Genomic DNA, 15,152 nt, shown 5'->3' on the forward strand with positions numbered 1-15,152 from the left:
CCAAATGGTTCAGAATTGTCAACAAAAGCCATGTGGTTGAATGTTATTAGTCATATAATGGCAGCTTAAAAGACAAAAAACAAACAAATTACCTACCTGGATGTCTTACATTACATTTTACATTACATTTATTCATTTAGCTGACGCTTTTGTCCAAAGCAATATACAATTGCTATATATGTCGGAGTTCGCATGCCAAGCAACTACAGGTTAAGTGTCTTGCTCAAGAAAAACACATTGGCGGACGTCTCACAGAGTGAATGAACCCAGGTCTCCCACAACGAAGGTATGTGTCTTATCCACTGCTCACCACCCGTACATCATGGAGCACCATCATGTTCATGCCAGCAGACTAGAGAGGGTCATGCATGTGAACATCTTGTAAGACAGCGGGTATTAAGTCATTTAATAATGCAGGCATTTTGAGAATGAAACTCTGCATCAGGCGACCTAATCACAGATCATGCCACAACTTGTTTGCATTTGTCCTACAAAGTGGACCAGTATGTATGGGCCACAATTGCAAACATGCAAAAAAAGTTGGCTTATGCAAATGATGGCTACAACGGTGGAGGCCGGAAACTTGGCCCCAGCTCTCTGTCCCTCTGCTCCTGGTCCTCTCCACAACATCTTGAGAAGCCTGCGATAAACGCGAAATCGCTCAAAATATGTGCATATTTGATCTGTCAGGTCCACTGCCTCTGCAGCCCTGTGAGCACACTTCTCTCTCCCTCCCCATGTATCTCTCTGTGTGAATGTACATGTAATGCTCTGTATTTGTACAGTGTCTTTCTAGTCTTTGTGATCAATTCATACACTGAGCCTAAGTGCTCAAACAGAAACTAACATTCACTCAGTTCAGTATCTTGCCCAAGGACACACGCAGCCTGGAGGAGCCGGGGATTGAACCGCCAACCTTCCAATTAACAGGCAACCCACTCTTGCTCCTGAGCCCTGAGTGTGTCTGTGCTTCATTGCAGGAGTGGAGCCAGGAGCACAGGAGTCAGGTCCCAGCTGCTCCTCATCACAATCAAGTCCCCCCATATATAGAGAGCCTAAGTCCCTCCCCTTCCGGTGGACTGCCATGGGACCTTACTCCAGAAAAAATATGTATGTAAAATGTGTACATAAAACTGCTGAAGTATAAGACTGTGAAAATACATAATAACAAAGACCACAAACCCAAAAGTCGCTGAAAGAACTTACATGAGAGGACGATGTAATAAAAGCCGAGAGTTCAGGGGAGATATATTTCTGCATGGAACAACGCTAAGTTATCATGCTAGCAGCAACCAAGTAGTGAACGTTAGCTAGCATTACTGCGTTATTGTGCGAGACAAGAGATGTAGTTCAGTGAAAGGTTTTCTCACAAAACATCAAGCAATGTTACTGATTTACGACAAACTGCAACTTTCTTGACGGACAAAATTATCTTTTAAATTGACAAACATCATATGTGTTCATTCAGAGCACAGTTCAAATAGTATCAAAAAATAAGTTGTCTCTTGCCATTGACTACCATACATATTTTTTCCAAAATAAGGTAAGCGGAAGCAAGTGACTTAGGCTCTCTATAATCTCACAAGTGTTGTGCCGAATTCTGCATGCCTGCCGAGAATTGCATGCACCTCGCAGGAGGCTGACAAAAGAGGTGGATGCAAATCTCGGCAGGTAGGCTTCACCATCTGTTTTGCTGAATTATGCATCCATCACCTCTCAAGGTCCTTTTCAGACACTTTGTTGTGCACATTTTGCTGAATCTCAAGGAATGGTACTTCTTCTATGTAATAAAGTATTTACGACTCTAAACGTTCATGACATTACATTTATTCACACGCCTCTGGAGCAACTGTTGGTTAATTGTCTTGCTCAGGGACACATTGGTGGACGTGTCACAGTGGGTTATTGAATCCAGGTCTCACACCAAAGGTATGTGTCTTATCCACTGCACCATCACCACTCCTCATTAAACATATACTTCTAATCATTTATCACCATTGCTGAACCCCACAAAGAATATGATAGAGTTTAAAAGCAGTATTTGGAGGTGCATGCAATTCTCAGCAGGCCTGCAAAATTTGGCATAACACCGGTCATCCCTGCAACTTATGGCCAGATTGTAGACTATACTGCTCAGTCAGTCTCGCTTCTAGCTAGCATATTTTGTTCACTGCTCTCCATTGAAACCCTCGGGGTGGTTTCGCCCAGTAATATACTGTCTATGAATAAACCTTGTTACATCTTGCCATTTCCGCCTCTGTGTACTGAGTCTTGCATTTGAGTGCAGCTACTATTCCAACCTAACATTCACCAGCAAGGACCACACAATCAACAGGTATGATTAAATGATTTATTGATGATCAAAACAGAAGATCTATGTCTTGCAGTTGGCGAGACATTTGAAAGCGTTGTGGGGAAGCTACGATAGGGAAATCCGCCGTAGCACCCGGGCACGACGGACCCCCTTATAATCCTATGGAGAGTAAGAAGATCAGGAGGCAGGATAGAGAAAGGGGTGGGGGGGAGGGATGCAGGATACAGAGCAAACGGGAGGAGTTAGGATGTGTGGGTATTTATGATAATGCTGGTGATGATGCGGTTGATTTGTGGTCCTGAAACTCTGCTAAATAGCACCACTTAAATGGTTGCATTTGTAAGTTATTGCCTGGGAAAAGTAGTTGCTCTTAAACACTGCCCACTCAATCTACTGAGTCAGGGTACTGGTGAAGGGATGGATCATAAATGGTTTGCGAAGTGATTTCATGGCACCTAGGTGCCTGCAAGTATATTTAGCAATTTTGAAATACAAAAATACAGCAGTTCAATTTGATACATGGGGTGGCTACTGTATTTTGTAGTTTATTTTTATACAAAATTATGGTATTTGGTATCTTATTTTAAAATACATTGTGCCCATCACTGCCAGTCAGTCTGTATAACTTCACATTTAATCCTCTTGTTTCTTAAAAACCTCAGAGTGAACATGACTCAGCTAATAACTAAAATGCAACAATCCAATGTTTTTCCCCCTGGTTAGCAGAAATGTAGCCCCAAACTCCTCCACTCTTCTTTACTTGCCTGCAGACATTCGTTTTTGTATCACTCTCTGGCCCTTCGGCAAACAACTGACTACTGCGGCCAAATGTTTAAAATTTTCACTAATCAGTCCAGAGAACACGCTGCCAGTAGATGGGTGTACCAGGGTCCCACTGTTTTCTGCAGCTCTGAGCTGATGGCACTGCCAGACATCTTCAGATTGCGAAGGGAAATAAGTATGATGTGTCTTTCATCTGCTGCAGTAAGTTTCCTTGGCCGACCATTGCCTCGTCCTCAACATTGCCTGTTTCTTTGTGCTTCTTCAAAACAGCTTCTTGAGAGACATTGCCAATGCAGTTTAACTACCTTGTGTCTTGTTGCTGTGTTCTGACTTGCCATTGCTTTATCCACTTTGTGCAATATATTATATATACTCTGCATAGTCTGTGTAGTATTTATTTTTGTATTAGTCCAATAGGACTACTTTTGTACAACTTTTATTCCACTTTTTTACTCGCAAAGTTTCTTTTTAGTATTGTATGGTTTCCCTTATGTATAGTGTCTTGTCTGTAGTGTTGTTATTTGTATCTGCCTTGTGTTCTATTTTATAGTCTGCAGCTGTAACTGACGCAATTTACAATTTAAGGTTTCTATCATCTATCTAACAATAAACTGAGACTGGAAAACGCTGCCTCTCCCCATGATGCAGGAGAACATGGCAGAGTCCAATTTTCCATCAACACTATTTAAGCATCAGATGATTCTACTAGGAGAGCTTTTGTTGACCAGCCAGACACTTCCAGCAGAAACCCCCAGGAACTGGTAAGGAAAATTTATTAATTTCACAGAAAATAATGAACAAAGATAATGAACCTAAAAAAATCAGCAAAATTGACAAGGAAAGTTGACTAAATGTGTGCACCACAAATAGATAACTTCCTTCAGAGATAGCTAATCTAACTGTGTGTTTATGAAACCAAAATATGTGTGTCCAGTTATTTATATTTGCAGTGTGTGTAATGTGCTAAAACCAAAAAATGATTAGATGGAAAGGTTACCACCATGTGCTATTGTTTCCTTGTGTGGCTACTAGTACGGACATCACACCCCTTGAGATGCACCATCTCATTTCTGATGGGTCCTAACATATATCACAATAACTACATAACAAAAGAGGAGTGAGACATAAATTTAAAAAATAGAAAAACTATTATCAAACCCAACTAACCAACCCACTAACAGACAACAATAAACTAAACTAATAATTAATGAAAACCTAGAAAGTATTACAACCAATAATAAGACAGCGTGGATCACCAAATTCAAATACATACACATATAAAGATTTATCTGCACAACTTTCTTTATTGAACAATAACATTTGTCTTTATAGACTCAATCTCTGAATGATGTCAGTAAAGAATTGCTCATTTATTATCAGTTTTATTTTATGATCACCATATCAACATATTCTTCACAATCTGTGGCACTACTAAACATTTATCACATACAATTATTAACACCTGTGAAATTTTAGGTTGGTTTATTAGATTACATTATGAAGCAGATGACATTAAACCTCTAACAAGATATTAAGGATGACACAAAGCCAAAGATGTATTTCAGTTGTTATCCATGCTGTAAAGAGAGCAGGTGTCCAGGTGACTGTAAGTGACATCCTATACCTTTGAAATTTTGAAAGTCAACTTTTTTTGGTTCTTTCGAAAGCAAAGTGAAGGATACCAACTGCTAACTAATTTATTTTAAAAGAAAGGTGAGCAAATAAGAAATGGTTTACGCTAGTTATTTAGATTGAAGGCAGTAAGCCAGGAATCTTGGTTGACGCATATTTGCATTTTTGGCTTCAACAGAAATTATTATCAGCCGACCCAGACATTTGTGCTACCTCCTTGCGGAATAGGCACTCTATTTGGCATCAAAAAGTCAGCAACTCTAGCTCTTGTCTGGTAGACATGGGTTCACCTTAACCTATGAAAGTTTTTTTGAGAAAATCAAAGAATGTTGCTATGAATATTGTGCACCACACTGAGTTCTAGTTTAATTGGTCGAGCTTTCAAAAGGTCAGCCAGCTGTTTGAATAGCTGTTTGCCAGCATGTGCCACTGGGTTTAAAGTCACCACAACCTCAACTTAGTTTTCTGTTTTTGTATCAGCCGTTTTAAGTTTTCATTGTTAGTGGTGTGGAGTCCACCTTTGCTGCATGCAATTCAAATTGCATTCACGCGCGCACACAGTGGATTCATTAAAAAAGATGCAGTTTGTTATCCAGCTCTCCTGCAGCGGTGTCAGAGGTGTGTTAAGTAGCTGCTCATGCAACCTGATCCTACAGCTACTGATCTACATTAAAAGCATTTAACTGGTGGAACAGTTGAAACTATGATGTGGAGAACATCAGCAAGTTCTTGAAAGGAGAGGACTACATCTTGTAAAAAGAATATTACACATAAAAATCTAACAGCAATTTGTATGTAATAAAATATGCATTATGTAACTGCTATTATTACAAATCAGGCCAAATGGGAAAAACAAAATTTGGAACGTGAACATTAATAGGTCACAGAAGCTAGTTATTTCAGGTATTTGACAGGAAAATTGCTGCCATAACCATAACGCAATAACACTTGTTTAATAAGCTCAGCTAACAGTTCGAGTATTGAAGGGCTTTTCTCAGCTTCCTGTCTGGCCTGCCTTTCCTGCATGTCTTTTAGTTTTTTTATTTCCTCTTCCATTTTGTTTTCATGAGCTGCCCTTAATGTCTCCCTCTCCCTGTCAGCCTTAGCCTCCCTTATCTGTTTCTCATACATTACCTTTACTATCTTTTTCAGTTCCTCCAGCTCTCTGCTCATTTGTGCTTGTTTCTTTATAAGGTTTCGTTGTTTTTCCTCTTCAATCTTCTTCTCTGCCCTCTGGAACATTTCAGTGGTGTAATGACTTCCTCCGTTCTTCTCGGTTATGTTTCTGATCTTGTTGAGCAGCTCGCTGACCTGAGAACGATCCTTCGGGTCATTATTATTGAAGACATGGTACTGGCCATTACATCTGCCCAAAAGTGCCTGCAGGTCTTCACTGTCTCTCATGAACTCCTCAATCTGTTCCCCTTTGAGCAGGTCACCATGGGTAAAGAGAACCATGCTGTATTTGTCTGCTTCCTCTCCAAATATTTCCTGTATCTTCTGCACTGTGTGCTTTTCTTCCTCTGTGTATCTGCCCAGTCTGATGACGACCAGGAAGATATGGGGTCCAGGAGACGCAAAAGAAATGCTCTGGGCAATATCTTTAACTCTTTTCTTTTCATCAATTCCGGTGTCAAACAGACCCGGAGTGTCGACAACAGCAACCTTTTGTCCATCAACCTCACCAAAGGCCTTATCACATTGATCAGTCGAAGATTTAGCAGAGAAGTATGATTCAAAGACCTGTTTCCCCAGAATGGTGTTTCCTGTGGCGCTCTTCCCAGCGCCAGTTTTTCCCACCGTCACAATCCTGAGCTCCTCATTATTGTAGGTTGTTCTAGGTTGAGGAAAGACTGAAAAACAAGAATACACAATTCATACTCTATGTATTTTGTTCAATGCAGTTCCACAGAAGACCTTTGTGGTTCTGTAAATGAATTAATAATTAGCCAATGCAGCGCTTGTTGGATCAGGTTTCCCAAACCTCTACTGGAGTACTCTGTGTCCTGCCTGTCTGACCTCCCTGCTCCAAAACCGCTCATTCAAATAATCATTATGATTATCAGATCTATCCATTAGTCCAGACCAAAACTTCTGGATGCAGATATGTTTAAATTCCTTTAGAATGACTACAAATCCCAATCTACAACTTATACAGTATAAAACTCTCCATAGAACACACTATACTGGACAAAGGATGTTCAGAATGGGTCTTATGCAGTCAAACATCTGCTGGAACTGCTCAGGTAACATATCTGATAGTTACATGCATGCTATGTAGCAATGTGCACCTGTTCAAAAGTTCTGGCAGAAGATATGTGAAGACCTATCGATATGGCTAAGTTACCCCGTCCAAAGTTCACCATCACTCTGCGTTCTGGGGGACCTAAGTGACATTAGTATAGAGCTTGATACATCATAAATGCTTCTCACTGCCTTATGCATCGCCAAGAAAACTATCCTCATGAACTGGAAGGCCAAAAAGAATATAAGTATCGCCCAACAAAGGAATCTCCTTATAGATCACATTAGCATGGAGAAAATGTCTGCTATAAAAAAAAAACTGACACAATTCCAATCTCTCTGGTTCCCCTTGATCAACTTTATCACTTAGTGGGGGTGGCTGTGTACTGCCTTGCTGGTCAGGGTCCTGTGTGGCCGGTAGGTGTGTCGCAGCAGTCTGTGAGCCGGCGGCCTCACACGCTCCTCCTGCAGGTTGGCACAGGCTTCCCCCACAGCCTATTGCAGAGCTCCTCAACTCATTTTTGTTCCACCATCACTTCTCGTAAAACTGTCAATGTAAATCAGCTGTGAAGATTTCTAATCTACACAGCTGATTTAATGTAAAATTCATGTAATGTAAAATATTAAACCTTCTGTTGCTGGCCTCTGTCTGGTGCAGCAGTGATGATGCAGTGAATAGTGAATATTCTCTCTGACCAATCAGCAGTCTGTCGTGTTTTCACGTTACATTTTAGTATCCCTCAGCTCGCTTGGAACCTCGATGGAGGTGAGGTGATACGAAAAAAAGTACCTGGAAGCAGGTACAGGTCCAACATTTCTACAAACCAAACAAAGGCGAGTCGAGCCAAAGGGCCTCTGCTCAGACTAGCTTGGTTTGAGGGCGTGCCTGACCCGTTAGCCGCTTGGCAAGCTTTATGACGCGTTTTCATTGTGATGTCACAAGTAAAGGAAGTGAAGCGGTTCAGAGCAGAGCTTTCTGTGGGAGATGGGGACTCCCTTTGGGCTGGACTTTGGGCTTTTTCACTTTGCAAACCTGTTACATGCACAAAAAAGAGAGATAACCCAATAAAGGAGAGGGTAAAAGCCAAAAAGCATAATACCACCTCTTTAAAAGATTACCAGAAAAGAAGTCAGACAGCCAAACGTAACAACAATGATTGGTTATACAAAGCCACTGGAGATTTTTTCACCTAATTGGAAGAAGCTGCTTATTCAATATCACTTTATATCACACCAAGTCTTGTAACATTAATTTTGGTCTGTTGACAAGAGAAGATTTGCCTAGCAGTTGGCTATGGCACACCAGCTAAAGTTCGCGCCTATGTGGGAAACTTATTTTCACCCTGTCAACTTCCACAATCAGTTCCTGATCAACAGGCCAGCTGGCAGCAGAGGGGGAAATCCCTTTGGATGGATGAAAGATATGCACTTTGTTGTTTTCCTGAAACATTTCAATGAACATGCAAAGTGCTGAGATGAGAAACCCTGTTTACTCCTTTTGGATAACCACAAGCCTTATCTGTCCATTGATTGACTGAATTATGCAGAAATTTGCATAATTATGCTGTCGTTCCTACCCCACTGCTCACATCAGCTCCAACCATAAGAAATTAGTAGTAATTGTGTTCTTAGTTTTTGACAATCCAGTGTGACAACTTACCAGCTGACAGGGCAAATTGTCACAGGTGCACACTCTCTATTGAGTATAAAACTCCATAATGAGATAAGATATGAAGATGAAATGAAAACAAAATACATGCCTTTCTTTTGATATGACATTTATACAATTGTGATGGATGGTGCCCAGTAAATGTTAGACAGCGTGAAAAGTATGACAACAGATACAATTTTGGTCCCATTACAAAAGACTTTATACCTATTTGTTCTTGACAATGTTAAATAAAAACAGGATCGACTCGTTATACTGTTCCTAAATGTACCGAAAGCGTGTTACCTCTAACACATTATAACTCATTAGTAGGGCACATCATTCCCAGATGGGTGTAATGTGGTTCAAGTTTGTGCTTGAAAAATATAGCTTGTTTGTATTAAAATGCATTCGGAAGCCTTTATCATAAAATGCTGTTAGCAGTCTTGTGAGGATCAGTATATTTAGCAATATGATCTAGGTCTCAAATGGAAACAGTAAAAAATTAAAGCAATGAAATTATAAGGAAATAAATGGATGAAAAATACAAAACACCAAAGGCAGGTAAAAAATATGATAGCAAAACTGAGCACACAAAAGACTAAAAAAGAGTTTATAAATGAGGCTTGATTGGCATATAATGTGTAAAGGTGTAGTCTGCAAAAAGAAGCATACCTGGATGTCACCTGAGTCACCAATACATCAGGACTATTATAAATATAGCTGCATATTGACTTACCATATTCTGTACTTAGGCTTGCCATGTTTGGGTTGTAGAGAGCAAATGTGTTGCCTTATAGTGAAGTAAAGACCGAAAGTTAAGAGACTGAATGCAACAATGCTTCTTTCATTAAAGCTTCATGCAACAAACCACACCCATGAATACAATGACGACGTATTTTTGTGTTTAGTTCACAGGCTGTTTTATACAATCATCCTAAATGAGAAAGTCATGATAGCACAGTTTTTGTTTTTGAGTCATTTGCTATCATTTGTATTAAATCCTGCTTTAATTCATAGAACAAGAGGAGCTTAAGGAGGAGTTTTTGCTCAACGTCCTGTTCTGGCCTGTTCACTTTTTCTAGTCAAGTCAATTTTACTTTTTAGAGGTGGAGGAAGTATTCAGATACTTTTACTTAAGTAAAAGTACTAATGCTACACTTTAAAAAATACTTTTGTTACAAGAAAAAGTCTTGCTTTGAAAACGTTACTTGAGTTAAAGTACTGTATGTCAGTATTATCATGAAAATGTACTTAGTATTAAAAGTAACATACTTAATCCAGAAAAATGTCCACTCTATTCTGAAAAGGAATGCTACTAATGATTATTTTCATTATGGACTATGGATTTCATTAATTGATTGATTTTTTGGTTTGTTAAAATTCAGAAATCAGTGAGAAATGTAGTCACCTGAGATGGGGACTCAATCGACTGAATCGTCATGTAGATGTATGCTTCTGAATGGAGTTTGTAGGTAACATCGATACACCTGGGACGTCTCCTACACACGCCGAAGGATACCTTTTGCGTGAAATAACTACTCTTTGTCAAACATGAGTATATGACGCCTGAGATGAGATCAGGCTGATCAGACAGACACCTTCAAATTGAATTGTTGCATGCAACTGACAGTTACAGTCAGCTATAGCTTTCACCTCATTTTGCTCTGTGATAACTGCTGTTAAGTCAGTGTGGTGCTAATCCAGTCAGCACCTACTGTTGAGCCTCAACTTTGTCAGAGTGTTTCCTACAATTGTGTGTGAGCTGATTCTCTTTATTGGTTAATTTCACATGTTATGTTTTATTTCACCCATTCATTGATTGACTGAATGATCCACGCCCTTGATTGTCCCATTTTATTTTTATAACCTACCACATCTTGAATATCCAGTCCTCCTGCATGGTTTCATGGTTCAATATGTAAACAGCAAACCCTGTTTGCCATCCCATCTGCATTTACTAGAAATGCATTCAGTTATTTTAAATACAAATACAGTGCACATGGTGTTGCCTGCCCTTTGAATTGTGGTTCTAGTCTCTTTCTAAAACCTCAACAAAACATTTAGGAAATGTAATTCAGGCGTCAGCTTCCTGTCTGGCCAACATTTCATACATTTCTTTCAGCTTTTTTATTTCCTTTTCCATTTCTCTTTCACAAGCTGCCCTTAATAGATTCTCCTTCATGTCATCCTCCACGTTCCTTATTAGTTGCTAATACTTTTCCCTTATTTTGTTACTAAGTTTCCTCAGCTCTTTGAAAAGTTGCTCTTGTTTCTCTGTAAGAATTTATTGTTTCCTCTCTTCTATCACCTTCTCTGCCCTCTGGAACATGTCAGTGGTGTAATGTCTTCCTCCGTTCTTCTCTGTTATCTCTCTGATCTTGTTGAGCAGCTCACTGACCTGAGAATGATCCTTCAGATCATTATTATTGAAGACATGGTACTTGCCGATACATCTGTCCACAAGTTCCTGCAGGTCTTCATTGTCTCTCAGGAACACCTCAACAGGCTTCCCTTTGAGCAGGTCACCAAGGGTAAGAGAACCATGCTGTATTTGTCTGCTTTCTCTCCAAAGATTTCTTTAATTTCTGCACTGTCTGCTTTTCTTCCTATGTGTATCTGCCCAGTCTGATGACAAACAGGCAGGACGATATGGGGTCCAGGAGAAGCAAAAGAAATGCTCTGGTCATTAAAGCTGCAAGCAGTGTTGGGCAGGCCCTCGTGCTGTGACGCGCGTTGGGGCGTGACATGCTGCGCTGCAGCGGCCGCAGGTCCAGAGGCGCACTGAATTGTCGCACGCATTGGAGCGGTCACGAAGGACTTAAACGTCACATCCTGTGTCCCCTGGGTGGCGCTTGACAACACCCGCTAATTATATTGTGCAGCAGTAGGAGGAGTGTGGACCTTGCTGTGAAAATGCCATGTGAATCAAATGATTTTCAGTGGTCACTCTAATATTGTGTACATAAAATGTGTGTATATATATAAATGTATATAAAACATAATAATAATAATAGAAAAAATGTCAATGGAAGGAATGTAAGAATTAAAGGGGTAGGAGTACATAAGTTTTACTTCTTCCTACTTCTTTTTACACATGTGATGTATGTTAACACAGGAAAGAAGGGTACTGTCTCTTACATGTTCGAAATAAAGATTTCAATTCTAAAAATTCAATTCAAATTGTCAACACTAAGTGGCAACTTTCCTAGAACTGAAACTAGTTGAAGCTCTGATCCAAAATAATGCAGTTATTTCTTCCTTTGTGTTTGTTCACTGGCATATACAGTGAATGTGACCTGTCAGGTCCACATGTTGGTAACACCCATCTTAACTGTCAGATAATTGAACAAGAGAGAACAATAAAATACAGTAGAAAGGAGAGTGTTTATCAGGCTTTGTTTCATTCCAGAAAGATGACTGGCCTGGCAGAGACAGAGTCTTTATGCTTTGTTTACAATACGAAGTAAAACTCTATCAAGATGATCGGTCAGAAAATGTCCTGTGTACCTGGCACAGGAGATAGTTTTCATGCTTTGTGTGTGTGCAGAATAGGACAAATAAATATAGAAAAACACATTAACTTGGAAACACTTTTCACTCATTATTACTCATTAAACCATTTAGAAAAAGGTGTTGACCTCTTTACTGCTTGGCCCACCTTTTCAGGAGACAAATCTTTTTACTGCAAACAAATATATTTACCAGATGATGCTACTCAATTGCATTTATATGGTTTAGGTTTAGAAGTGAAGGTTTAGAAGCGTTGTTCTAGTACGGCATTGCCAGTCTGTCTGTTGTAGTCAGAAGGTCCGTTTCACCAAAGTGTATTATCTCAACTACTGAATGGATGCAGATGTGTTGGGTCCTTGAAATTCACAGCATGTGGACAGTTTGACTAGTTTGCATTTTAATGACTTGTGTAAAAGTAAAACATTTTTGAAAATTTTAATTATCAGTGATAAGTTTCTTTCAGCTGCTCCAATGTCAGGACCTATTATGAAACCCACTGAGCCAACTGCATGTGTGACTTAATTTTGGCCAGGTAGTGTGAATTGTAATTGGAGAATATCATAGTTCTTTTATCTTAAATTATAGCACCCCCATGTGGCTGGTAAACAGTGGTGAAAGAAGTATTGAGAACTAGGCCTATAGAAGTATTATCAGGAAAATGTTCATAAACTACCAAAAGTCCTCAATAGATAAAAGAGTGACCCTTTGGTGGTTGATTATTATTATTATTATTATTATTCATGCATTATTGTTTAAGCAGCACTTTAATGATGTCAACTACTTTACTATTTTATATCATGTTGGGTTGTTTTATCTAATAATATGTGTCTTATTTTATTTGATCACTTTTTGTATGCCGAATCTTAATCTGAAAAGTAAATAAAGAAAAATAGAGTAATCTAGTAATAAGTGTAGTAATAATAGTGGAGTAGTAAAGTGGAAAGTGGCAGAAAATGGAAGTACACAAGTAAAGACTGTACATGTAAATAAAATATTTTAATAAATGTACTTAGTTATCTTACTGCTTACTGCTTACTGCTAATAAATACAGTGTTTAACTGAGTTCATGTTGCCAGAGAATCATTACTTAAAGGGACATTGCAATGACTTAAATGTATTCCCTACTAATCCTGACCTATGCCTAACCCTAACCCTGACCTTAAATCAAGAATTAAAATGTAATAATTTAGGTTGTGGGGACCTGGATTTTCTCCCTAAAAGGTGCCAAAGTTGCACAATGTGACTGTGTAAACAGGTTTATATTCCCATATCATATATGTTCACAATAGCTGCGTTCACAAACACACACTAAGGTCTAATAAAGGAAACTACAGACTGTGTTACAACATTTTATTGACATTCTTAAGTTTAATTACATAAATGCACATTTTGTTAAAGCATTTTGGTTGTGACCCAACAACATGTTTTTGAATCAAAGGATTTCTCACTTTTAGACAATGGCATGGAAGCCACCATGATACAACCAGAATGTGAATGAAAAACGTGAATTTTATCAGTTTACTAAATATTTAAAAAGGTCTTTGCTTAGTAAACCTGCCTGAACTGTTATTCAACAGTTGGAGCATTTCTTTGTTTTATACAGTTATTACACGTGAGCTAGAAATGAACTGCAGCCACTACAAAGGCACTGATAAACAAATATTACTATCTTCTGTAGAGTTATGCTGATACAAGGCATTACATGATGAATTCAAGAGGATACATATTACATTGCTCTGTGTCTTTATTATAAAATCACTGTATTTTAATGTACAAGGCATGTTGAAGAAACAGTTCAGTCAGTCTTCATCTTGATTCGTTGAATCCCTGACTGATGTCTGACAGCAGACTGTCCTATGTAGGTGCATCATTAAATAATAGTTAAGGTGCAAAGGGAAATACGTCATCTCATAGCATTTTACTGTCAGTGCACTAAAACTAAATTTTACTTTGAGTCTAGTTTTGGATCATCCTACGACTTGGAGTACAGGTCTCCATGGTTTAGCTTGGTTCCCAGCAGCAAAGACTTGACTAGGGACTTGAGTCGGGCTGGGTCCCAATTATATTCAGTCTAAACGGATCAGGTAGAATCCCGTTCTCTTGCCGCAGGTCTTGTCCAAGTGAATTTAAGACGACTCTCTCAGCTCAGATAATTTAGTATGTCATCATCACTGGAATGAAAACTGTGTTTTTAGAGGGTGAGTGTGAACTGTGAGGTGCAAAGTTGGTGTTCTCTGTTCTGGCTGTGCACATTTAGGATCAAGTCTGTTTCGGAGTCTGGCTGTCAAAGGTTGTTCAGGATGTTCATTCATGATTCATGCTCAGTGCTTCAACCACTGGGCCACCACGGCTACCTGAACCCTTATGTTTATTCAACATACAGTAGTTTTGTTTTGGCAATCGAAGCATTCAGGTATGTTGTGTTAGTCGCTGCAGCCATAAAGTTTAGTTTAGTTAAACCCCCTTGACCTAACAACAAAACATTTTAGCAGTACCACTTGTGACAATACCTACGGTGTATGGTGGATTTTTAGGTTTTTGGTAAGCTAAGTGGTCGCTGCTTTGAAGAATCTTTCTGCCCCCTCCCTATGTGTCAACATTTGCTTAATGCAGCTTTAAGTAGGATATTTCACTTTCGTCTTAGTGATGAAGCCAGAAATAGCCAGGATTTTAAAATGAGATGCCCCTGAGGCTGGAACTCCTTTTTGTGAGTTTTGAGCAGTGGTGGAGCTCTAACTCTAACGCCAGAATCTGTTTATGTTGGGAGATATTTCTCTGAAAAACATCCACTGAATGTCGATTGAGCCTTTCGAACCAGCCACCAGCAAACTGTGAGTCTGCTGTGTTTTAGATTAGTGACCACATTTGACATATGAAAATCTAAATTTGGCTTGCAATTTTGACAAATTAGCGGGTGATACGGATGCAAAGTCCTTTTTCTTTATGCCCACTGACGACCACAATGAGCAACGTGAAGTTCGTGAGCTTGAAGCACTGGAAGTAAAATGTTTTAATGAT

At 39.2% G+C, this 15,152-nt stretch overlaps 1 protein-coding gene across 1 annotated transcript; it reads right to left on the reverse strand.

Annotated features, from left to right (window-relative positions):
- Window positions 1–5,623: 5,623 nt before the first annotated feature.
- Window positions 5,624–6,771, reverse strand: LOC123972417 (GTPase IMAP family member 4-like). The gene is made up of 2 exons (XM_046051920.1): window positions 6,714–6,771; window positions 5,624–6,582 (listed from the first exon to the last, which is right to left on the reverse strand). Exons 1-2 carry the CDS (start codon window positions 6,769–6,771, stop codon window positions 5,624–5,626), a joined length of 1,017 nt encoding a protein of 338 aa, XP_045907876.1.
- Between the last annotated feature and the right edge of the window lie 8,381 nt (window positions 6,772–15,152).

Source organism: Micropterus dolomieu, linkage group LG06, assembly GCF_021292245.1.
Source record: "Micropterus dolomieu isolate WLL.071019.BEF.003 ecotype Adirondacks linkage group LG06, ASM2129224v1, whole genome shotgun sequence".
NCBI lineage: Eukaryota > Metazoa > Chordata > Actinopteri > Centrarchiformes > Centrarchidae > Micropterus > Micropterus dolomieu.